General features: G+C 28.2%; 1 protein-coding gene across 4 annotated transcripts in view; it reads left to right on the top strand.

Annotated features, from left to right (window-relative positions):
- Nucleotides 1–26,248, top strand: part of LOC106680598 (protein yellow) — a 191,373-nt gene extending 165,125 nt beyond the window's left edge. For 3 of the 4 annotated variants that reach the window (XM_014420418.3, XM_014420417.3, XM_014420419.3), the window contains 3 exons: nucleotides 8,216–8,479; nucleotides 10,867–11,150; nucleotides 24,001–26,248. In XM_014420418.3, coding sequence (XP_014275904.1) covers nucleotides 8,216–8,479; nucleotides 10,867–11,150; nucleotides 24,001–24,249 — 797 coding nt within the window. In that variant the 3' untranslated portion in view covers nucleotides 24,250–26,248. Of the gene's footprint in view, nucleotides 1–8,215; nucleotides 8,480–10,866; nucleotides 11,151–16,404; nucleotides 16,979–24,000 lie in introns of those variants that run through there. The other variant, XM_014420420.3, reaches the window with a different exon arrangement.
- The last annotated feature ends 871 nt before the right edge of the window (nucleotides 26,249–27,119 follow it).

Here is a 27,119-nt window from a genome sequence, read left to right as displayed (position 1 = left end):
AATAAAAAAAGCAAAAAAAAAACTCTCTTAAAATATATACAAACAGAAGAATAAACAAAATGAACATAATCAAACTATCTGTATGAAAAATAAAATAACTTAATGATAAAATAATATAGTCTCTAGTCACATTTACACTCTAATGTACTATATTTACACAATCGACCTGAGGATCCCTGAGCCCACGTGTGAGGGGTAGAGCAGAGCTCAAAAAATCCCAGCGCATCCCTCTCACCGCATCACTGGTAGTGAGTCAGTGGAGGCTGAGCAAGTGCGCTGAATACAACAGTTTTAGAAAAGTACATTTAAATTATTTCCAGCTGAAAAATTTAATATTTATACAAAATTAAAACAGTTAGGGGTGTAAAGTACGTTCTACCCTTAAGCCTTTATGCTATGCTACATTGTTATAGAGTCAATGTTGAAAATACTAAGAATAATTTTATGAATTTAATCATCCTGTGAACTCAAGATCTCACATAAAGATTAAGTTGGCCAACCTGCGCATGCGTTCGGCAGTTGGAACTGGTATTAAAACAGAACTTTTGTTAATGCGTTTTTTGTCACCTCCATTACCTTCATTCTTTCTATGTTATTTTTTTTTCCAAAATAATTGACTTGCCAACGACATATTGCTGGTCTTAGTTCCGGAAATAGATTTTCAACCAAGAAAACATATTTTCCCCTTTATTCCCTTAACCTTGGAATAAACCCCCTCACATTTTATATTTATCCATTTTTCACTACTTGTAAAAATGTGAAATGTTAATTATTTCAAAGATACAAAATATAGTAGACTCACCTTCCTGCCATATAACTCCCTCAAATATGTAACTAAGTTTTATACGGCTTTTTGTAATTGAGGTAGTTTATTCACAAACACACACAGAGACGATTTAATGAGTCTTGGTTATTTCGGCTCAAGCTACCACAAAACGTGTAGGTCATTCCTCTGAAAATTGGATTTGGAAATTTTTCACGATCCCAATACTTTCCCTTAATGTTTATTCCAATAATCAAACCTAACTGGATACATCATATATCATCTGAATAATGTTTTTCTGAATCATTATACTGCCCAAGTATGTAGGAATAATTAGGTAGTTAAGGAACAAATTATAAAATATCACGTTTTCAAATAATTTGTTTACACCACAAAAGACCTTAACTATCCTAGTCTGTGTTGAGATTAAACCTAATCTTTGATTTTGATTAGTTTTAGTATCATAATGCAGTGTTAAAACCTACATAATTAAAAATAGCGCGAAAAATACATAAAAAAGATGATTTGTTTTGCTCAACAAAAAAGTTGATATAATCCGGTGCTACTCACTAAAGAAAATTTATAAAAAACGATTTTTCACATAATTTACAATTTTCAGATTATTTCGATAGGCGTTGCGTATAGTTTTCCCAAAACTATGGAATGTGCAAGTTGTTCATTAAATCTATCAATCATTAGTGGCAAACATTTCAATGTAATTTTGAAATTTTCCGTTCCACTATACACATTTTATTATATATTTATGCTACAATCATCAAACTCTGATTATTATCGATTTAAATTATTTTATTTTAGTGTGATTCACATTCTTTCTCAATTTATTTTAGGATTATTGGTGATATTTTATTATTATTTTACTACTGAACTATTATTATATAATATAATATATTTTACCCGGTTTCTAGCTTATATTACATTTTACGTTTTAATATCGAATAGTGTAGTTTTAGTTCAAATTATTTATATCCTAACTTTTTATTTATCAACGAAAATTTTAGGTGAAAGCATTTAATCAGTGTATACATTAGTGTCTTTGTTCGTCTCAGACAATTCATTCCAGTATCAGTTTAACAATAATTTTCCTTTGTATTAGATGGATTATTGTATCTGTTTAATGAAAATTTTAATTTATTGAATTAAAATAATTGATTAAATAAAACCCCTATTTTCTATTTCGCAATGAAATGGATTGATTCCGTTACAACAGACATGTGCCATGACCGAATACGATAAAAAGAAAATGTCTTTAAAATATTAATATTTTGGTACAATTATAAACAACCTTATTGAATGGTTGCTACTCAATATATTTAAGGAGTAAAATGTATTATACCATATTTTATATAATTTTTATTGCATTATATGGAACCGATCTCCTTTAGATTATTTATAAAGCGCCTATATTTGTTTTTGAGCGTATACAATGGGCTAATTTTTCTGCTTATTATAACGAAACGACAGTTTTAAACTAACTTTTAACTTAATCCACTTATTATTTTCCGATTAAGATATAACTTTAAGTCTATAGGGAATTATTTAAACTATATAACAAGAAATTCTTTGTTAAATTATACAGATTGTTTCTCTGCTCCTTTTTCATCTGGCCAGCCAAGATCAAGACATCAGTTTAGCATTTATTAGAAATTACGATTATACCAGAATAATATTATACCGCGTGTAGAAACATGTGACGAAGGTGTGTCTTGAAGCAGGGATAAACTTTATAATTCAGCTTCACGATCCTAGAGAAGTGAATAACGATATTATAAAGACATTAACCTTGAACCTTTGGAAGGTTTAAGAAGTGATACATCGTATCTACAAAACGATTATTTTAAGGTACGAGTGGAAATGTTTTTAAAACCCAAAAAGTTCCAAGTTTCTATGGATGTTTCATGATGTTAATAAAATCAAAACACAATGCTATTTTTAATTTCCTTGGCTGTTCTCAATTAATGATACAAATCATCACCAGAAATTTTGATTACTCATTAGATACTAGATGTCACGATAATCTGTTTTTCACAGATTCAGATTCAGGATTTCAGGATTCAGAGCCACCAGGCTCACCTAGAAGACTAATACGAAGTCTTAACTGTCTATAGCGTGAAGTCCAAAATATTAAGAAGGCATAATATGAAATCTGCTTTTCTGGCAGTTACTCGTAAATGTCTCCTACTAAATGTCTCGGCATCACTTCTTAGCTCTGTAATGTAACGTGGAAATTCTATAAATAGATTTTATTTACTGTTTAGTCTATTAAATTCAAAATAATAATTATATGATTTTAATAATAAATATTTATTTGCTTCTATTTTTCCATTCTTATCACTAATTACGTTTAGTAGTCAATATATTGAATAAAGTTGTTTAATACTTTCTATCAGCCATATAATTTTGAACTTTTATTGAAACATAAAAGATACTGTACGAGAGGCATGAAAAAAAAGAATCATCATCAAAATGAATTCTAAAAACAAACAAAATATAAGAACTCTCCATAGTAGTGATAATACATAATTTATTGTATAAAAATTAGCATAGAAGTAATTTAATTAGTTTGATCATTAATTTATTTTATAATAACGTTTGTTTTTGGTTGACTCATGTTACCTTTCTATTCTTAATTCGTGTCATATTTTGTTTTTGTTTTTAACACACAATTCGAAATTTTTCGATGGACCTAATTCACCTAAACAAAACAAAATCTCTAACTGTAGGCTTCTACACAGACACCAATTATGCCTTTGGTAGTATTTGAAACAATAGAAATTATAATAATATGAATTTTAGTAAAGCACATTTATCCCAAATACGTTTGTAGAAAAAAAAAAAGCTTAAAGTATATTCTAAATTTAGATATTCTTAATGTTAACTTTAGAATGATACTAAAATTTCTGCTTCGCGATGCAACAAACATTTGCTTCAAAATTGGATTGAATATTCAAAATGACAAATTATCGGCATTAGGAATTGGGAGCTTGTAGTTATCCAAATTAACTGACTCAATCAACAGTGAAGCCTTTAATATTTAATTTTATTGTAACATAAAATTTCACATCAACATTAAAGCATGCTTCTGTCAAACTAGGAAGAACTTAGCCTATGGATACGTTATTTCATATCTGTGACTAAAGCCTAATGAAGGGGTAGGTGAACAGTCTGGAACATACAGCTAAAAATATATAGATAGAAAAAGACTAGGAAGGATGTGTTAGACTGGAAGGTTAGGAATTGGTCTAATTTCTTGTCCAATTGGTGTAGGTAAGAGGCAGTGTGAGAGATGAGCTATCTAATTGGATAAATATAAGAAATAAGAGAAGATTTTAAGGAAGAGGGGCTTATGTCCAGTAATTTTGTACATTCTTTGGACAATAATGAGGGTAAACCACTGGTTATTAGATATCTATATCTCATATCTCATAGATTTATGCAAGTAGGGGAAGAAAGTGTGGTCCAGAAGGAGGGGTGACTTAGTGGGACCTATTATGTGTAACAAATAAAATTATAGGTTACCACCCTATCATAAGCTTGGTGGAGGGATCAAGTTTTCATTCCAAGAGACCACCGGGAAATAAAAGTCGATTCCTCGTTCCGAACCAGTATCACTGCAGTAACAAGGTTGTTAAAGTAGACACCTTAACATACGGCCTATAGTTATATTTACTTGTTGATAAAGCAAAAACATATAAATAAAAATGATACTAAATTGATACCACATGTACTTAGAATGTCCTTTACCCCCCCCCCTCTCAAGTACAGTAATATTGTAAACATATATTTGTTCCCTGCTACATTTCATCTCCACCAGCATCTTGGATAATGTGAACTGAAATCCATTGACTTACGGTGTGTAGATTGTCTTCTTGGGTATTTTACTATGTTATAAAATTGGAAGAGAATTTCATTCGAAATTCCATCTTGTCCAAATAAATTTTGTTAAGGTATCGAGCACCTATTTAGCAAGCTCGACCAAATAGATTTAGAGTTTATACAAATTGGACATCTGTATGTCAATTCAATTGGTGTTAGAAATGAGCCTTTTAGAAATCTCAACATTTTTTTTACCTCCAGGTCGTTGTTTTTTTCGTGGTATTTAATATTGGATAGATTTTATCTTCATTGAAATAGTTTGATAGGGCTTAAAGGTAAATTTAAAAAAAAATCTTACTCCATAGTTCCTTTAATTTTGTTTGAAATAATTAATTATTTCGCATTTTTACAAGTAGTGAAAAAAGAATAAATATAAACTATGAAAAGAGTTTATTTTTAGCTTGAGAGGATAAAGGGGGAAATGTTTTTTCTAGGTTGAAAATACATGTTTTTTCATACATGAAAATAAATGTTTTTTCTAGGTTGAAAATACATTTATGGAAACAAGAGCAGTGATACAAACATATTATATACCGTTGGAAAGTCAATTATTCTAGATAAAAAATTAACAAAGAAAGTCGTAGAAAGAAATGGAGAATGAAGAAAACCGAATTAACAAATTGCCTGTTTTAATACCAGTTCCAACTGCCGAACGCATGCGCAGTTTCACCAGTTCACATTCCACTATAATTATTAAATAATTACTTTTTTAATTCTACTTAATCCTTATATAAGCTCTTGAGTTGACAGGATGATTAAATTCATAAAATTATTCTTAGTATTTTCAACATTGACTCTATAACAATTTAGCATGCCATAAACGCTTTAGTCTAGAATGTACTTTACACTCCTAACTGTTTTACTTTTGTATTAATGTTAAAATGTTTCAGCTGGAAATAATTTAAATGTACTTTTCTAAAACTGATGTCATTGGAGTTAGTTAATTTGTCAATTGAAAGGCTTATTTGAAAAATTAATCATAACAATTTAGCATCGAATAAATAGTTATGGATAGAATGTTCATCTAAGTTAAATGTTTTATTTTTGTACTAATGTTACAATTTGTCTTCGAGAAATAATTTAAATGTTCTTTTCGGGAAACTATTGTGATTGGAGTTAGTCAATTTGTTAACTGATAGGCTCATTTGAGAAATTAGTGCTTGAAATTATTTCCATAGTAAATAATACAAAATTTCTGTTCTCAAACGGGGGTGGATTAATTTCATTTCAAAGTAGAACGATAAGTGACTGTTATGTGATGCGCGTACCGCACCAGATTATTTTTAAAAATCAAATGAATCACCACTGGAAACCAACGTAGCATTTCTCTAAGTTTCAGGTATTTCAAAAGGCATTTTTTTATATAATCTATAAAGCAGAAAATAAATTTCCACAATTTACTTTAATTTCCGGAAATTAATTTTCTTTTAAAGACTATTTACTTAATAGTACGGCCAATATATCTATTTTCCTCTATCTAGGTATAATAGAAACTGTATGGTTTAATTTTCCGATTAACTTAAATTAGAGAACAAATCGCTAACAAGCGATTGCCCCAACCGCAGCAGTGTCACCATCATTGGCCAGATCAGCGACTGTGCCTTGCCATAGGGACTCTGTAACAGGTGACATTGACTGACGTGTTCCGGTTACAATACAATAACGCCTTCTATTAAGTTATTATTCTCAATAACTTAATTCGCTGTCTTAAACTTCAGTCAGTGATTCGGATTGACTGTAAGTATCGCCAGCGAGAAGAACAAAAATATCGCATTCAGAAACGACACAATGGAATCACAACGGTTGACAACATGGTTCGTTAAGCGTTTCATTTCGCATTGTATATTTTGTGTAATAAATTAGTTCACAAATAGGCAAACTTAATCATAACAATAACACTAAAATACAAAATGTAAGCTACGCCACTGACTTGAACAATGAGTTAACTTGTCAGTAAAATAAAGGAATCTTTAAAAATTTCTTATTATTTTTAAATTTTTTTCAGTTCATCTTTTCTAATTGCATACTAATCAAACCCAGTTTACATCTCCACCTATCACAACAGTCCTGATGAAGACTAACATTGTGGGTCCATAAATAGATGAAAACTATTATATTTTTTCTTCACGATTTTTCTTTCATTCATTCAAATAAATAAAAGTTGACCACAAGGCAAGATTACGACCGGGGCCGCTGCATACACGAGCCAATTAAAATTGGCGCTATAACTCGCTCGGCTACTAAAACTTTCTGTTGCTGTTTTTATGTGTTTGGTAAGTTGAATGTTGAGTCTACGTCATGTTATGCCCAGAGGGTTGAACAAACAACAAAATCGTTCAAGAGGCCCCCCGGCCGGAAAAAAAAGCTAACGACTAAGACCAATTGAAAAGTTGAGGAAACCAACAGTTTCATCAGCAATTTGCTACAAATATCAAACAGATTTAATCTTGTATTCAGTGTTGTCCTTATTATCAGCTATCATTCCACCAAGAAGGTCGTTAAGAATATTTTTAGATCAACCTTTAAATTCTGTAACTTAGTCAAGCTTTTTTTCAAGCTTTATCTCTATTGTAAAATTTGAAAGTCTTCAAAAAACATCAGGGTTTGTAGAATAAACTTTCTTACTGCTTCACCTAAATGCTGGTAACTCAAATCTGACACAGAAGCAATTATTTTGGAGAGAACATTCTGCTGTTTCTTAATGTTATCGGCTAATATCTAACTATTCCAAGAAATTAACATCTTAAAATGTTCGTAAATGTGACTATAAACCATACATTATTGTTCTCTATTTCCGAGGACAAACGAGTAAGATTAGCGATAAAAATATTGTACCTAAGTAGATTCACATATTTTCTATGGGAGGGGAGGGAGCAAATGACTTTTTTCACACACAATTCCATGGGATATTTTCTTAAGTAGTTTTTTTTAAATTCTCTATTTAAATCTCTCTTTTTTCTCTTAGTTGTAAGAACTTACTTCTGAGAATAAATTGGTCACATTTTAGAGACACGCTAGAAAACACAAAATATTTTTTATCTCAAACTGTCATTGCCATTCTTTCAGTATTTGTTAATATCAAATTACCAAATAAATTAATTTTAACTGTTAATTATATGGTATGGGACAACCAAAAATGGAATAACCAGTACAACAAATGTCTTCTGCTAAGAAACCAAGAAGAGTTGGTACTACCTTCATAGCACACTATTCAGGTTGCCGTGCTCAAACATTAATGTATTGTGGTTGTCAAAATGAAGGCTTACTGTCAAAAAGCTTATTTACTCAATCACAAATAAATATTTTCCATTTCTAATAACTGATTGTATTGATTTATTTCATATAGCTAAAAGGATTACGCGATTATGTGCACAAATAGCAAAGGCAAAACTCGACATGGTTTTACTGAAAGTTGAAATTTCGAAATGAATAATTAACTTTGGCAATAAGTATACTATACCTATACAATAACAATTTAACAATCGAGATATGGTCGCCCGACATCCAGTTATTTTATTATTTTAAACTATTATCTTTATTGTTTATTTATATTTGTAGGAAGGTACGTGTTTCCCTCGGATGTGGCGGACTCGAGGTCTCTCTTGGTGACCATCGCCGTAGACACTAGAGACCCCAAGTGCTTGGACACCTTCGCCTATGTCGCCGATGTCACTGGATACCGACTCCTGGTCGTCGACGCTGTTCGGCAGAAGTCCTGGAGGGTAACCAACAACTACTTCTACCCTTACCCTTTACACGGCTCCTTCAACATTAACGGAGTCAGCTTTGATCTCATGGATGGTGTAATCGGCCTCGCTCTCGGTGAGTATATTTTTTATCGTTCCAGAGGAGTCTTGTAAAATTTCATTTATTTTAAGAAAAACTGGAACTATTCTCGTCATGAAATCCCCAATATAACTAACGCATTTTGTTTATCACAGATGAAAACACTAGATTATGTTGTAATTTAGCCATGACAAAGTATGTGAAAATTTCCATGTAAAAAAAAATCTAATATTAATGTTAAATTTCTAGTAAATAAAGCAAAAATAAAAAAGACTGTCTTTACTGCATCATATGTCACTTTTTTTCTTTCTAATTATGAGTACTCCATTGAGGATATATCAGCCCCCAGAGTGAGCATGTCTTGATTCATTTCTAAGGGTCGCTGTGAAATAAATATTGACTGACCCAAGAGGTAATAGACCCACAAGTTCTGAACCAAGTACTCTAGGGCTCTGGCCACAATGTGCTCAGTTATCACGTCCTCACTGTCAGTATTTACCTGTAACTTGGAAGAAATTAAAGTTTTAATAATTATGTTTTGAAAATAAAATATTATTTTGCAAAGATAATCATTAATTTTGTTCATATACAATTTTTTTCATATACCATCTTGAAATAGAGGGTTTTGGGTTAATAATTGAACTATTTAAAGTTGTTTACAATTTATAGTACTGTTAATATCATAAACAAAGTAGTGGAACAGTCATCCAATTATTCTAATGTTAATCATTTCAAATGTCGAAATTCCAATTTTTAGTAGCTATTTTAATCATTATTAAACTATAATGTTCAAATTCTAAAAACTTATCAGAAAATTGACATTATTGTACAAAACAAAGCCTTAGCTGGAAATTCGAAATTTCTACTTTTAAATAACAGCTGTCGACTTCTGTTGTCTGTGCTTGCTCCGAAGAGATATACATCCCCCAATGATCATTTAGTGGAGACTGTAGATTAGTCATTTTTTTCAACATTTTTCAATCTCAGAACATTTTGAATAATTTAATCATTTACGACATACTAGCAATTACATAATTTGAAAGAAGTTTTCGGTGAAACCCCTCGACAACTGTAAAATTTTACTAAATCTTCAAATCAAAGGATCAAATAAGTAACTGTACTGAATATAATGTAAATTGATAAATACATTTTTTAAAAAGTAAACAAATTTAAATTTTAGTTATATGAAAATGGAAAGGAATGTTATGCCATGAAAAATGGTTTTAAACTAAGGAAATTCAATAACTTTATAAAGCTATGAAGATTTTATACTAAAACATTGCAGAAAATGATACATTTTTAAAATAATGAGCTACAGTAGAAGAGAGAGTTAAATAGGAAAATTCACATCACAGTCCTTGAAGTAGATACATATCCATAGTCTTATTGCAGTTTCCAATAAGAAGATAACACAGATCTTATCCTCAATTATTTTGCTAGAAAGGTGCATTGTAATTAATACCAAATTTAAATTAAAATTAAATACTGTTTTTAAACTTTTGCACTTGTGTGGTATCTGAAATAAATAATATGTAGATTGTATATTTCATCCCACTCTGCACGGCCAGGGAGAGAAGAGGACAAAATCATTGGGATGGGAATCCCAGGGGTCCAGATAAGAGTTGACTGAAAAATGTGTATCATGAAAATCGTATACCTTATTTTGGTTTTATTATGATGTAATTAACAGGAATAAAGAAACGCAAAACCCTGATAATTCTTTCCGCTGCTAACTTAATCAATATTTCTTTATCATTCTATAGATAAAAATTCTGAACTATATCTACCAAAAGAAAGAGCCATATATTGTTTATATACATTTTTTTTTTGATAAATTAAGTGTTAACTCCCCCAGTAAACCTATTAGGCAATATTTTATTACCATGAAGAAGACAGAGTCTGGATTAGTGGAAAAGCAATGGAAAAAGTTTCTATTTAAATTCCTTGATCATCATATAGTGATCAAGTGTGTATATCAAGATATTAGTCATATAATAAGAATGAAATTAGCAATCGGATTCCGTGATAGTTAAGCATGATTTCTTAGCACTTGGGTCAAATGAATTGGATTCCCACAATGGTTGGTCAATTTTTTTTAATAGTATCTTGAAAAATAAATTTTGGCATTAATTGTCTGCTGAGAAAATGGCATATGATAGCCATGAGGATGGTGTGGCCAACCTCAGTGTTTGGTATGGCCAACCTTTAAAATAAGAAATCTTTGACTCTGGTGTATTATTTTAGGAAAATAGTAGCAATTAGAAACATGTTTAAAAATAAAATGAGATGAATGTTAATTTTATTTTTCCATATATTGTTATTTCAGCCATGGAAACCAAACAATTTATAGATCAAATAATTGGTTAAAAAAAGAAATAAATTAATATCATTAAAATACCTAATATTAATCAATATATACTCAGGTCCTGTGGTAAACAATGACAGAAGGCTATACTTCCACTCTTTGGCTTCTGTCCGAGAGTCCTGGGTAGCTACCAGTCTTCTAAGAAACCAGACCCTCTTCACTGAAGGAGATGGTGCACCAAGATCCTTCCATGTCTCTCAATTTACCAGGAGCTCCCAATCAGCAGCAGAAGCCATGTCCCCAAATGGTGTTCTGTTCTTTGGTCTTCTCTCTCAAAATGCCATAGCTTGCTGGAACTCGAGATTGCCATATGCTCCACAGAACATAAATATTGTGGCAAAGGTAAGTAGCATTATAAAATGAACCTTTTCTATTTTTATATACCAAGATCAAACCATTGACAATCATACATGATTTAATCAGATTGCAACAAATAAAATTCATAACAACCTTGGTTGTAATGAGAATTAGAAATTTATTAATTTCTACACCAAACTATTGCAGTTTAAAGGTACAATGCAATTAATAATTATAGCTAACTATGAATTGTTTCTATATATTATATCCAGAAATAATAACATTGTTGAATAACAGAAAAGCTATTTCCAGGCTCAACAGAATTTTTTTTTTCTTACCTCCTTTATTGAGAATTAACAGAAATTAAAGTTCTCCTCCTAATAAATGGGTCATAGAATTAATTGAATATGATATTATTGGGAGTGGAAATTTAATATCAGTTTAATTTTGTTAGCCTATATATATTTTTTCTTTTTTTTTTTGTTAGTTGGCTCTAGAGACCTTATAGATCTTTGGCCACCAAAACCAGCCTTCTCCACACCGGCCTGTCTTGGGCTACTGTTTTCCAGTTTGGTGCAAGTAGCTCTTTTGCATCTTTGTTGATTCTGTCTACCCATCTTGCTTTTTTCTACAATGTTGCCACTCACCAACTCTAGTGACATTCAATGTTATGTAGAGGTATCCTGATGAATTGCTTTGAGCCACTTGTCCCACCCACCTCAACCTCCTTACCCTCATATCATGAGATTTAGACTTACCAGTCTCTGCAAGCAGTTCTCCGTTAGTTCTTCTCCTCCATATGTTAAGGCTTTGACCACAGACTGCTCCAGTTGGAGCACTTTCCTTTGAAATCTCTCGATTCTGCTTTCTAAGGTGCCTGTTGGACCCCACATATCGTAGCCATATATTAGAACTGGCTTTATCCTGGCATTATGCACTCTTAGCTTCAGATTTTTCAGGATTTAAGTATTCTTAACAGAGCTAAGAAGACTGTTATACACTTATACAGTTTATAATTATACAATTATACACTGATATATTTCAGTTAGTTCATCATTTATTGAGGTTACTCTAGAGCCGAGATTTCTGGAAAATGGCTGCCTTCAAAAACGTTTTGCCATCCACGCAGATCGTGTTGCTAGGGTGAATTTTTCAGCTTACAAGCATATTCTTTGTTTTATCTTCATTTACTTGCAAGCAGAGTTCCTCTCTTGTTTTATATATATATATATATATTCCACATAACAGTTTCTCATTCCTTTGTGCACTCCACTCTGTAGCATCCCCACATTATCTACACCAATGCCAGGTTGAATAGCATCAGGTCTGTGTTCCTGCTACCAGCTATCTTTTCTTCCCTCCATATTTTTACAATGAGTTGGTGCACTACAGATACTAGATTGTCTACATCTTCCTTAAACAATTTATCTGTGAGGCAATTCCAGGACATGCCATCTAGTAGAATTTAAAAATTAATTTGACTAATATGAATGTGCATTTTACTATTAATTTTATTATATTTTTATTGTTAAATCTTACTTTTTGATTATTTAATAATTTATATATTAACTAATCATTAGATTGAAAAATAAAAATACTAACGTTTATATGGATTCATATATAGTAGATCCCGGTAGCTTTAATATGCATGGGATGAAAAGATATTCTCCAAAAATATAGTCTCTAGAAAGTGCATTATATTTCCCACAGAAATGATACATTCAACAGTATAGAAATCTCCTAACGTTTAAACATACATTGTAATATCAGTTACTGATGAGTTTTTAAATATTCAGATGTTAATAGTTTGTTTAAATTATAAAAATAATTTTACTCGATCAGAAATCAATCACTCATATTTTCTTTACTGTTAGTTCACTTGATAAAAATGATTTAAAATATTGGCTTTTTACACCAAAGTTATCAAAATTTAATTTGAGTCATTATTCATATTAGTAGTATTTTTCCATTAATATTTATGTGACATGGCTTTGATAGCTCATTAATGTTATCATCAATAATTTAATTTTACAGAATTTTATGATAAATACGATGATACAAAGCAGATGATCATTGTTCCAATTTCGGAAAAGATCAAAAGGCAGAGGTTGCAATAAAAATAGAACACATTTAATAGCAATACAATATTTGGTGAAAGTATTTATATAAAATATTACAAATCTCTATATAAGCTTGAAGTATCAGAAATTATAAAATTAATTTATCCATTTTTTTATTATGGAATAAGAAGCTAAATAATGGAATTATTTTCCAATAATCAATAAAAATAATCATTCGATTCAATATTTTCTTCCCTTTTTACCTTAAATTATTTTGCAAATGTACATTTGTATATGTAATGTTTAATTTTTTTTTTCAGTGCCAAATATATTAAATAGCTTTAATAAGATTTTATATTTATAGATTTATATCTTCTACTAAAGCACTTAATATTGTAGATAAAGTATTTCACCCACATGTACATATCAAAATACACAGTATTTTGCATGATAGTTTACACTTAGTTTAGTATTATTTGAATTTCGAAAGTCTTAGAAAATTCCAGGAACTTGACTTCTACTTTTGTACATAGAATAATTGGTGTAATGGTACATGGTTTTAAGAAGTTTAGAAGGTGTTAATTACTTTAGAAGTGTTATGAAGAAACTAAACCTGGTAAGTTATCATAAAAATGTTTCTAATTTTGCTTTGCTTAGATATTTTGATGTAATCAAAACATTAATTTACTTCTTTCTCTGATAAAATAACATGTAGCTATGCTTCATTGCATGCATTAAAACTCTTTTGTAATAATCACTTTAAATTACTAAACCATTATTCTTCCATTCATTCTTTTTCTTTCATTCTTTCATATCCACTCTTTATTTACAATTTAAAATATTAAAGAAACAATATATATATTCATTTTAGCCATACCACTTCATATATATATTTCCTTCTAAACCACATTTAAAATACAATGTTACATATGTAACCAATGGAATTTTTACCACATTAATTTCATTGGGATTAAAACATGGCCCTCAAATGTTTTTGACTAGGAGCTAAATTAGAGAAAAAAATTTAAGTTCTAAAATTGTTATAAAGGGTATAGTCAAAATGTGGGAACATAATCTGAAAGGCATAGATACTGCTGTCCTAGATTAAAAGAAAAAATCATGGTTCGATGAAGATATGTCTAAAAATGCGAAAAAGAAGCCTAACTGCTATATGAGATTCTCTACATAATCCTTGTTATACCATCAATGTTGCATATTTTTACCTTAGAAATAAACAAAAGAATATCTTTTAAAAAAATCAGAAAGTACAATTGAAATTAATGTGACCAACTTACCCAAGGGCATTAATGGACTATTTAATGTATTGGTTCCCAAAGTTGGTATCGCAGAACTCTGTGGTGCCCCAAGCATATGATAGGGGTCCCTCAAGCAAATGCACCCTTCTCAAAATATTACAAAAAAAAAAATTTAAGTAGAAAATATACAGTGCATTCCAGCTTTACTTTGCACTCTTTTATTCTTCATTTTATACTTATTCAACAGCTCTAAGGGTTCTTGTGCCGACATTTTTTTGTTTTTTTACCTCAACAAGGGTGCCAAAACATTTTATTTGCCCTATAAAAAGTGCTGTGAATTTTTTTTTAGCCCAAGAAGATGTAATATTTTCAACCTGGATAATAACAACAATACCAAGCTACAAGATGATACAATCTATCCTTAATATCTTGTTGAAATAGTTTACAGGTTATAAACTTTTCCTGGGTAAATATGATTCACATTAGGCATGTTTTTTTTTCAGTCAGTTATCTTTTGGCAATATTCCTAGATATTCTATTGTGTTCTGACAGAAGCAACCTTACCATTAGTGCCCGACCTTTTCACAATATTTTTTTCCAAATTCTTTACAATATAAGTAAAGTCAAAAGCAGTTAATGCTTAGTTCTGTTTAAAATACTCCTTTTGTGCCTACAACCCACAAATCTGAAAGTGAGAATATACAAAATGGACAAAAAATGAATCCATAGAAATATATATCCATGTATCCATAGAAATATAATGTTAAACAGATTCATAAATAAATACCTAAGGGGTGGACTGAGATGTAAAGAAGAGGGGTGTGTTGTCTGGTTCACTGCGAGGTATGTTGACAGTGAACTCTTGGCAATAGCATGATTATTGTTATTACTTATATTTTAATTGTTTAAACCAGTGGTCACTTTTGTATATAAATACTTTATGAGGACAAATTGATTATGTTTCACAGTAGATAATAGCTAAATTTAATTTAACCCTATCACTTAAATATTTCATGATCACCAAATCAGAATCATTCTTATTTTTTTGCTTTTATTTTAAACTTGATATAGTTTAGATTTAGTTTTCCACAAATCACCCTTGTACAGTTTCTTTTATCATAGAATGCACCCATGCTGATAAAATATATCTTATATTTGAACACAGTAGAAAAGTTTGTAGTTTGAAACTGTAAAAATTTGAGTTACTTAGTTTGAAAGTATCTAGGTAACACATAATATTTTAAATAAATGAAACTATATGTTGATTGGGTACATTATTACTTTTAGATAAATTATAAATCGACAGCCATTTTATTTTCTTTACAACTTTACTTGCACTAAAATTTTCATTTTCATTCAAACCATAGTATTCATCTTAATCATAATAATTCATAATTGTATAATGAATGTATACTTCATTTCATTTTTTTTAAATAACTTGTTCAATGTTCATGTCTCAATTACTCTAACATTTCTACATTCAGCTGAAACCATTTCATGCTTCAAAATGTTGAGAGGAGTTTATATTAAATATCATATTATTTATCTAAAATATTTATATCATCTGGAAACAATTAAATGAAGTCTTGAAGCCTACTTTAAAAAATTTAAAACAAGCAAAAAATTTTGCACCAAAGAAATGTTATTTTTATACTTTTATTAAGTAGACTTAGCTAGCTAATTAAATAGTAAAGATTCTAGAAAACTTATTTAAAATATTTCAATAACTACTCCGTTTTTAAATGTTAATTTTATTGTTAGGAAACTCCTTGTGTATAATTATTTTTTTATTTACTATTTTTCTATGAGCTAAAGTTTACTTATCAAATATAAGTTAAAAAAGTCCTATTTTATTTATTTTTTTATCGATGTCTTCTCTCAACATTTTCTACATTCAAATAATACTTTGCAATTTGTGCAGATAAATATCTATGCTTCTGCTTTTATAAGTATGATAATTGCACTAAAGATAACTGTTTGCAGGATGATAATCGCCTGCAGTTTCCATCTGGAATTAAAATGAGGAATGGGCACATATGGACAGTCTCAACAAAATTCCACAACTTTATTACCAATCAGATGGACCTCTATTCAGCCAACTACAGGATAATGGTAGCTCCTGTTGCTGTTCTCACAAGTGGTACATCTTGCCACCATCCCGGAGATGATATTGTTCGAATTGTTGAGCCCAACATCACCTACTGGCCACCAAAATTCATCTTCCTCAAGTGACAATGGCAACCCATCAGCTTCAGCATTGTAATATGCATTATAGTCGTGGTGATTATTCTGCTCTGATACTTATCTCTAACCGTCAAATAGTGATGAGCAAGATACTTTTATTCTGATAACAGTATGTAGTTAATCAGCAGATGCAATAGTAAAAAAATTTTAAAAATCTTTTATATCCAGGAACATTAGGAATTTGTTAAATTGGGTCCTATAACTGTTGTCAAAATTGACCAGTAATGTAGCAATTTGATAAAGATTAGAAGAAATGAAAATTATGATTTTTTATATCCACGGCAGTAATATGTTTAATTCAATGACACATTGTAACTATTTATCTCATTTTTAGTCACTAGAGAATTAATCTTATCAAAAAATAATTCCTATCTAATAGCACAATTTATTTATAATTCAACTCTTTCTATTTGAAAGGCAATGAACAGATCTCTCAGATTTTCAATTCAATTTAGGCGTAATGCTCTCATCAAGTATATAAATAAACCATGACATGAAATGATTTTTTTATATAACTTTTTAATTATTACCATACAGCATAGTTTTTATTAAATACATAAATTTGATTGATAAAAATGATCAAAATATAAAAAAAAAAAAATTATCAGTATTGTCAAGTAAATAAGTATTGCCACTTGAGAAGAGTTAAATATTTCATTGCATTTAAAACTACTTACACATACTCACAAATAAATATTAATACATTCAACATCAGCATGATTAACTACAATTAGATTAAGTCACGTCTATGCTCATCTCTTTTTAATGGTAAAATTTTCCTTAATTAAAGTTAGAGAAAATTTATTTCTTTTTTTTATTGTTGTTATGAAACAATAGTCAAATTACAATGCTGAAGCTCAAAAGGGTGAGGAAATTGATTATGATGTAGATAAATGAACAAGTAACTAATAAGGACAATACATAAAATTAACTACAATTAATGGCCATAAAAAAGTTGCCAGAAACTAATGTAATTATTTATTGTAATATATATATATCATATAGTATTAACTGTGTGTAATTAAGGGTATTAATCTTTTTTAAACTGTACTCAGTAAGTAAACATCAATGCATACATAGCAGATTCATAAATCTCAATTTACTGTAATAATTTGGTAAGCACAATGAAAAGTCTATTTAAAGTAGCAATCAAAAATATTTTAAACATGTCAGTGATGTTAGACAGAAATATAAGGTGTCTGCCATATAAATGAAGTATCTCCATTGAATAATAGGCAAGACACAAAGAGACCAGATCAGGAACCAAACGATAAGGGAGCAGTGTACCATACCCTTATTGAAAACCACCCTTCAGAAAAATCAACTAAAGCCCAAACTACACACTCCATATATGGAGTATCCCGGAGAACTAACACCCAACAAAAATAATGGAAGCTTGACTAACTGGAAAAAGACCCAGGACACTATATAACGAGTGTAACAAAAGTTTCAGAGCTGAAAAAAGTAATATCTCAAAGTATTACTGAAAAGACTGGATCCAATGGATAGATATTATAAATATAATAAATAAATGTATTATATAATAAATCAGATTATAAAAAGAATTATTCAACATAATACTTTTTTCTAAGGGTTATACTTCTTATATATAATATTTTCTGGGACTTGAAACCACCCTTAAAACTTCAACCATTCTTTAATTATTAATATGATGACTTTTCAGACCCATGTCCATTTTTAAATATATCTCTTGTGTTAGTACACTTGTCTTTTTGTCCATTACTTGAATTATATTATATTTTGTGCACAGATAAATTTATATATAATATATATATATATATATATATAGGAGTATAGTCTCATGCAAAAGATACTCCTAACTATTTACTATACTATAATTGAATTATAAAGGTTATATGTTTTCATTCACAAGATCTTATTACAAATGAATTATAATGTGTATTTAGATAAAAAAATAAAATAAAATAAATCGATAAAAATAATAATTTTTAAGAAGAGAGAAAAAGAAGTTGATAACAAAACAATGACATTTATAGATTAAATAAAATAAATAATTTACTTCTAATGTGGAGAAAAAAGTTAATTTAAGAAAAAGATGAAGAGAAAAAAATAAATAAAACAGTAGCAATGTCAATAATAGAATAGATAAATATAGAAATTATAAGAGAATGTACTGCAGCATCCTGGGCATCAGTCTTCGAGATGAAGTTGGATTTCCCATGTTGTAAGTTCCTGCTCCTTTAACTGCCAGTAACTGATAGTGGAATTTCATGAACCATCTATTGATTCCATTTGTAGTTCCTGATGCAATTGGCTATGCACAGCCGAATGGACAAAATTGTTTAATTTGTTGGCTGTTTTGTTTTGTTATAATTTTTTTGTGCTGGCTGTTTATGATGAAAAAATACATAGCCTAATATAAGTCAAATAATAGACAAAAGGATGAATGTACTAATACGAGAGATTGATTTGAATATGTGCATGGGTCCAAAACGTCATCATAGTAATTAAAAGATGGTTAGAGGTTTAAGGGGGGTTTCATTTCTCAGGAATATAAGAAAAATATATGTTCATTAATCCTTGAACATACAACATAAAATATGTGTTGGGAATTGCTTCAATGATGCACAAGTGCCATCTAAATTAAAATTACTGTATAAACAATGTTATTAATGTGTTGAAAAATATAACTGCTTACTAAATTATTACAAGTTCTTGAAATGTATATTCAAATAAATGCAGTAATTGAAATGCTACAATCTCTTTAAATATATATAAATATTAAGTTTTAGGAGTCTTGAAGCATGTTAATAAACGTTCAGTTACTTTTTTTAAATGGAGAAGTATTTCAAAGATGAAATGCATATTATTAAATTAATTAAAATATGCATGTTCATAATTCAATACATAATTTAGATAATATTCTATTCATGTATAAATGTAAGTATATAAAATATGAGCTGTGTAAATATAAGGGAATTTTTAACATGGGCCTTAGTAATTAGTAGAACAAATTTAAGTTTTTGTAGATTATTTTAGTACTCATACAATTTATTGAAGATATTTAAAATATTTCACGGTTTTATGACTTCAGTGCGCAGAAATAAATTTAGTCAAAATAGTCGAATTGTTGCAGTATTTGTCCTAAAACCTTATAAATATGAACTTATCAAATTTTATTTAACACAATATTTATTTTATTATATTGAACAGTCCAAAAAAAAAAAATCAGAAAAGTAATGTAAACCCAATCTTGAGAATTCAAAAAATATGGGATCAACAAATTGTTGAGTAATTAAATATTCTGAACTATTGAAGCCTCATTTGACTCATTCAGTATTAAATTTAACATTTCTATCCCTGTGGCCAACCATGAAGAATTGCAATTTTATATTTGTTAAATGTACCTGTATTCCTTTAAACATTGCCTTTATTTAATTGAGCTTTTACATTGAATCAATTATCCCTTACCTGACAAACAGCTTTTTACAATTGTAATCATATAAGTAAGGAGATTGTAAACAAAGAAAGTAATAATGAGACTCAAAAGCAAGGTTATTTATTTAATATAAACTAAAAATTATGGGTAATATATTTTCAACATATATAACAACTAATATATTGTACTAAAAATATTGAAAGGAAAATATAAAAATAAATAAATGAAATATTACCTAAAATTTTGAAAGATATAAAATACCAAGGTGTACCCCTAATATGGTTTTTCAATGCTTTCAAATCCACTATCTGAATTGATCATGAATAGTTAAAGGGAAAATTTAATGTAATTACAGAAATATATTTTTGTTTTTTCAAATATGGTATGCAAAAAACCATCCAGACAATTGAAGGGACCTAGAGAGAGTTACTATATTTCTTAACCTACAGTCCAGTTTTTTTAATTGAGAGATTAGAAGGTTAGAAAATCTTTCCCCAAATTTTGAATGATATGGATACTTCAGGAGATGAGAGGAAATTTTATCAAAAATGTATTGATTGTAACACTTGCATTTTTTCCACGGAAGTGTTCATAAGATCGAATCTATACCATATTATCGCTGAAAGGGTCTAAAAATGCAAAACAAGGAATTAAGTTCAAAATAGTGCAAAACTGAATTTGTTTTATTAATTTTGAAATAATAGTTTTCTTTATTGAGAAAAAAATTATAACTATTATAGGGGTTGTTAAGAGTTAGTCAATCAAAGACAGTGTTTTAGAAGGAAAAAAAACCTTTCACTTCTCTTTTCCCTTTATAAATGGCCAACATTTTTACCCTAAAACATCAGGAGAATATTGGATTACCAAATAGGTCAGATTAATAAATGTCAGGCTGTCAAGATTGAATTGTATATCTGTGTATTTTCTTATCTCATATTATTAATATTGTATACTTGTAACTATAAAATTAATTATTTTTCTTTATTGATCGAAAATTGTCTAGATTATTTCAGAGCACTATTTATAACACTACAATGTGCCTGAAAAAAACTTAATGTAAAATTATATTTATCATATATGTATATAAGTACGTTTTTATTTTTTATATGAAATATTATTGATTGTAATCAAAATTTATATATAAAAATATACATGAACCTAAACATTAGGATCAATAAGTAAAAAAAGCCTATAGTTGTAATAATTTTTTTTTTCCATTGAAATCAATATAATCTTTGATTTTTTAGCACATATCAAAACAAAATATAAATCTTTAAGTCAATAGTGTGCTTTTTACTTTAGCAGAAATTTGTAATCTATTAAAAAAGAAATATTATTTGAAAAAAAAAATGTATATCTGTGTTTGAAATGTTTTTCTTACTTTATTGTACATATAAGATTCTAAAATCACATTATCTATCTTTAAACTATTCATATAAATTTCATTATATGATCATAAATTTTTTCATGTTACATTTCTGTGTTCCTATTATTTTTATCAAGTTAATTTGTTCTTTACACCTTGACTCATAAAAACCTAATAACATTTATTTTTTCAATTTATTTTGAACACTTTTTTTTTTTTTTTTTTTTTTGTATGATCTAATTTTAATGAAAGTGATGAAATTCCATAAATTACAATGAAACAAATTTTGAAGAGTTATGATTTTGAGGACAACAGCAATTCACATGCTTGCTTTCTTCTGAATATTACTTTCTGGAGATAGTTCTGACAATAAAAGAAATTAAATTGTATGCAGTAATTGCTGAAACATTAAAAACTATTTTTAGCATTGATATATATGTAACACTGGATATTTCATAACTGTTCTTAACTCACTTTCCTACTAACCAATTCATCTAATGTGGACGTTCTTAATCCATGGAAATAAGAATCTGTTGTAAAATATATTTTTATGTCCACGAATTACTGTACTTATTTGTATTACTATTATATTTTTATAATATTCAAGAATAGATTTTTATAAATTACTTTACAATAATATTCAAAGTCACCTGCATTTCCCTAATTTTCTTACTAGATATGATTGTTTTTTTTTTCATCCAAAATTCAAAAGTCATTTTTCAGCTATTTATTGCTTATTATACTTTTTTTTAGCCCCTCAATTCAGGACCAGATTCAAATACTCCAATTTTTTTGCTTTCTAAATTGAAAAAAGTATTAAGTCGTTCAGCTCTTGTTTAATTATTATAAAATAATAATATATTCTATTATTATTATTATTATAAAAAATATCTTTCATCGAAACTACAGTTAATTATATTTCTTTATTATAAAAATTTTATATTAGGGAGTGAGCTCAGAAATGCTTCTATTTTTCCATTTCCTACTATCACTTGATTAGATTAAATAAATTCTGCCTAATTAATAATTTATAATTTATTTTTTGGGGGAGGGAGTGAGGGAGATAAGTAGATGATGGATATACAATTTGTTCATTCATACAAAATTTAAAAATATCTTGTCCCCGTATCTGTTAAAATTCCAGATTCCAAAATATTGTTGATGCACTATAAGAAGGTTGTATTCATGGGATTTTTTACTGAAATGGTCATCTACACCAATTTATTTTATCACAGATTAATTTGTGAAATCCAAAAAAGAATGTTATAAAAATTATTATTATATTATTTCATATACAAACAATTTTCCAGTACAGATGAAGTATAAAATTTACTCTTCTGAAAACTGTTTTATTTACTCTTACAAAATAAACAGTTGGATTCTCATCTATTTAGTTCATCTTAGATTTTTCCAGTTAAGAAAAGAATGTACATGTCCTTTAAGTCTATCCATGTTTAGTTTAATTTGGGAATATTCAACAGTATTTTATCTAATATTAAGTCAGGCACAGGAGATAAAAGCTTTTATTAATTATTTAGAAAACTTCTATTATCATAATTATTTTTTTTCAATTAAACAAGATACTAACTAGTGATGCTTGCCATTTACCATTGTGATAATTTTGTCTTAGAAAGTAGTTCCAAAAAGAAGAAAGGCATTATTCCACTGTCCAATCGAATCGCATAGAATATTTTTTTCAGGTTTTTTTTTTTTTTTCATTTCAGTGCAGACCTGGTGAAAGGCATGATCGGAGTTTGAGTAGTTTCTATTCCTAAGTTTTCAAAAATTCTTATAATTATCTCTCATTTAATTTTAACTAAAGAGTGAAATTTAGAATTTAAGGTCATGATGGAGTTGATATTATTATTTATTTAATTGTTAATTTTTTTTATGAAAGATTCAATGATTTTTTATTATTCTTTCTAAATTAAATTAATTATGAAGTTTGTTTAATTTTCAATTCTGTGAGCAAAACTAAAGTTCCATCATATTAAATGAAACCATTTTGTCAAGAGCCTGGTTTGTTCTGCTCAATATGTTGGATCAATTTCATTTTGAAATATCAATTAATATTTTATAAAATAACATAATATTTGAAAGTGATGGAAGATTACTTTTACTCACTAATTGCCAATTAATTATATGTGAAGATAATGCACATAGATATTCAGAGTGAAAGGGGCTTAACTAAAAAATTGATGTTTTAGTTTAAACAAAAATTAGACCCAGAATAGAATCTTACAAATCCTTGAAGGTTATTTGTAATTCACAATTGGGTGCCGCTAAATCACTTGATGTGGCTTTTGTTTTACTTCAATATTAGCAAATATTTGAGGGTTGCTCACTAGAATGACAAAGATTCTATAAAAAATAAACTTCAAAAATTATGATGTTGAGTTTTGCCCATTTCATTCAGGATGTGGAACATAAACATGTCATTCTTTATATTTTTTAAAAATATTATGAATTAAAGAGATAACTAGAAGAATATATATTTTCTAAATTCAAACAAAATCTTACAAGCTAATAATAATGGGATATGTTTTAGAACAATGAAACACTTCAGTTTGCTAGCGGCTTAAAGTATAGATCTGATGCAGTATGGGCCTTGACATCCAGGCTTCAGAACTACATCATAGCTAATGTTTCTGAAAATGAAGTGAACTATCGAGTGGTGCGAGGTGATGCTTGGACTCTAACTGTAGGTAACAGTTGCCATAAGAGTGGTACAGCAGGAATTTACACAGATCGACCACAATCCCTTAGTGGTTATCGGCCATTTATATTTCAAAGATAAAGATTAGTCAATGTTTTTATAATATTAGTTGAGCTCTAAAATGTTCAACTTTTAAGCAGGGTAAAATATTCCACCTTCCTAAAGTCAATAATAGATATTTTTAAACTTATGTACTTTTAAATTAGAATTATATTTAACAAAATTAATGTAGTTTTATAAAAAAAGAAAATAATGAATATAAATATGAAAATTCCTATTTATTACCCTAACACATCAAAATCAATATAAATTTGAGAATTTTATTTTAACATTGTGTAACAGGAATGTTTATTTTCACTTCATTTATTATAATTACTTATTTAATATACTTCCAGTATAACTTCAGATCTTAATGGGGTCCTTTCCCACTGGATATCAAAAATGTTTTCTTCTTCCCAATTTTGCACATTAGCTTACTCATTATTATTTTGCTCTCATTATATGGGACTTATGAATGAAATTAAATAAAAACAAATATTAAATATTTTAATTATTTAAAAGTATAAACTTTCCATTTATCATTTTTTGTGGCCTTAAGGAAAATATGATAGACATATTTTTATTTTTTATTACCTTAACTTTTCTAAATGTATGAATCTATAAATTAAGTAATCCCTCGATATGAAAATTTCATTTTGTATATTTCTATTCATTATTTTACTAAGTTTATTTTAACTTTACATAATGGATTGACTAGATTAAATGTGTTATATTCAAAGGACATTTAATTCTCTATCAGGTGAGCAGGCTCACTTTGTTGAGCACAGATTATAAAAAATTGTTTGTTGTTTTTCAACTGTTCTTTTGATCATAACATTATTTTGAATCTAAAGACAATTAGATAAATTATAAATTTAGACTAACTTATTTATTAATATTTTGTTTTTAATAAGCAATATAGAATTACTGAATGTTTAAAAGAAAAATAACAGCAATAGATGATTCAATAGAAAAATAGAGTATTGATAAATATTTCTGATTCATGTTGATTCTAGGTAAATTATACTTAAATTGTTCAGAATTGCACAGATAAGTTTGATGGAGGGTTAGGTTGTTTCACAGTAATTAACTTTTATTTAAACTTTCCCTGTTTTGGTTCAAAATAATTTTTATATTTTCAGCAATATCTGGAAAAGCCCTTTATTAAAGAGATTTGTTTCATGAATGTGTTATCGCCTTATGTTGTTATTAATGTTGGTTATAATTAATGCTTGATGTACAAACCTATTATCTTGATGGATGTGTTAATACATCCAAAAGTAAATGAAAACATATACTCATATTACTAAAAAACAATATAGATAAAATTATAAACTGTGTTAAATTTTCTTTATTAAAAAAATATGAAAATATGAAACTCACTGGCCCTCCAGTTATTAATATTTTTCACTTTTTTGATTTTCATATTTTATACTGAGAATATCACAATACCTCACATTACATCTTTGTCAAGTAGTAATGATAAATTTTTATTCAGGAATATATTAGTGAATTATGTAATTTGATCAATATTTTCAAGAGCATTTAATTTCAAAGATAATTTAACCCCATGATATTAATATAATGAAAACAAAATTCAGATAAGCATATATAAAATTAACTGCAAAAATATTTAATTATCTATTATATATATTTTCTAAAAATAAATATGTATTATTTAAAATTGTTATAATTATATTGTTCATATATAATAATAATTTATGTAAAGAATCAAAATTGGCAATTATTACATTTTACTTTTTGTAATATAATATAATGTAAAAGGCCATGTAGATTTAAGTAAACCTATTACAAAGGTCAATATGTTACTAAATAAGTTAATAAGAATTTAGTGTAAGCCATTTTCAAGTACTTCGTACTTGCTTGGTTACAATATTTATTTAAAATTGTCATTAAATATGGCTTAATTTCATTTAATATAATCATTGAATAGTTTAGTATTTTATTTATTTATAATGATGTTAAAAAATTTAAAATAATTTTGTTGGTTGTGTAAAACAATATATATAACTTGAATAACTTGGCATATGTTTATTTAAAAAGTCCCTGAATAATTTTCATCAATCCGCTATTTATAAATAAAATAAATAACATTGGAAATATGATTTATGTTTATAATAAAGAATGGTTATTTAAATATCAAGACAGCGGGGAAAAAAGGTGTTATCCAACAAAGATGAGTGAGAGAAAAACAACTTTAAGAAATCAATTCTTGTTATTGGGTGAGTTAGTTATCAGACAAGTATTAATATTATTAATTTCTAGGCCTTAACCATTGAGAATTCATTAATTTGTAGACATTCCTGTTTTCCCCTCATGCTTGGACAAAGTCTTTTCCTCTTGGGTAACAATTTTTACCTGGTATAGAACCATTTCTTATGCATTATTGACCTTATAGAAACATAGTGTTTTCCTTTATTTATTTTTACCCACTAATAACATAATTTGAAAAAATTGAGACATCACATGTTCATAATCTTCATATGTCTTTCATTAAAAGTCCTTTGAGTTTTTGGTAGAAAATATAATCTAAGAAGATGGTTGGGGGTGCGGTCAAAATAAAACACAAATAAGTTGATGTAACTTATTTAATCGTGACAACACTAATAAAAAGAACATCAATTCTCTCATAATTATAATCTTAAACATAATAATTCACTAGCCAATAATTAGTGTTCAAATAAAAAGTTGAGAAGCTACAAAATTAAATATTCTACTGATCAAAGCAAGTCAAAAATTCTGCTTCTAAACAAATATTGATGAAAATTAATAGTTTGTTCATATAAAATTTACCATTGATTTCGGTAATACTGAATGAGATATTACAAATATCTAATTAATTCTGATAAGAGGCACTTTTCACTCCTGATCATAAATTTTATTAGTTGGTT

This window comes from Halyomorpha halys, unplaced genomic scaffold, assembly GCF_000696795.3.
Source record: "Halyomorpha halys isolate HHAL.00 unplaced genomic scaffold, Hhal_1.1 Scaffold269.1, whole genome shotgun sequence".
NCBI classification, from domain to species: Eukaryota; Metazoa; Arthropoda; class Insecta; order Hemiptera; family Pentatomidae; genus Halyomorpha; species Halyomorpha halys.
This window is presented reverse-complemented; position numbering and strand designations above follow the sequence as displayed.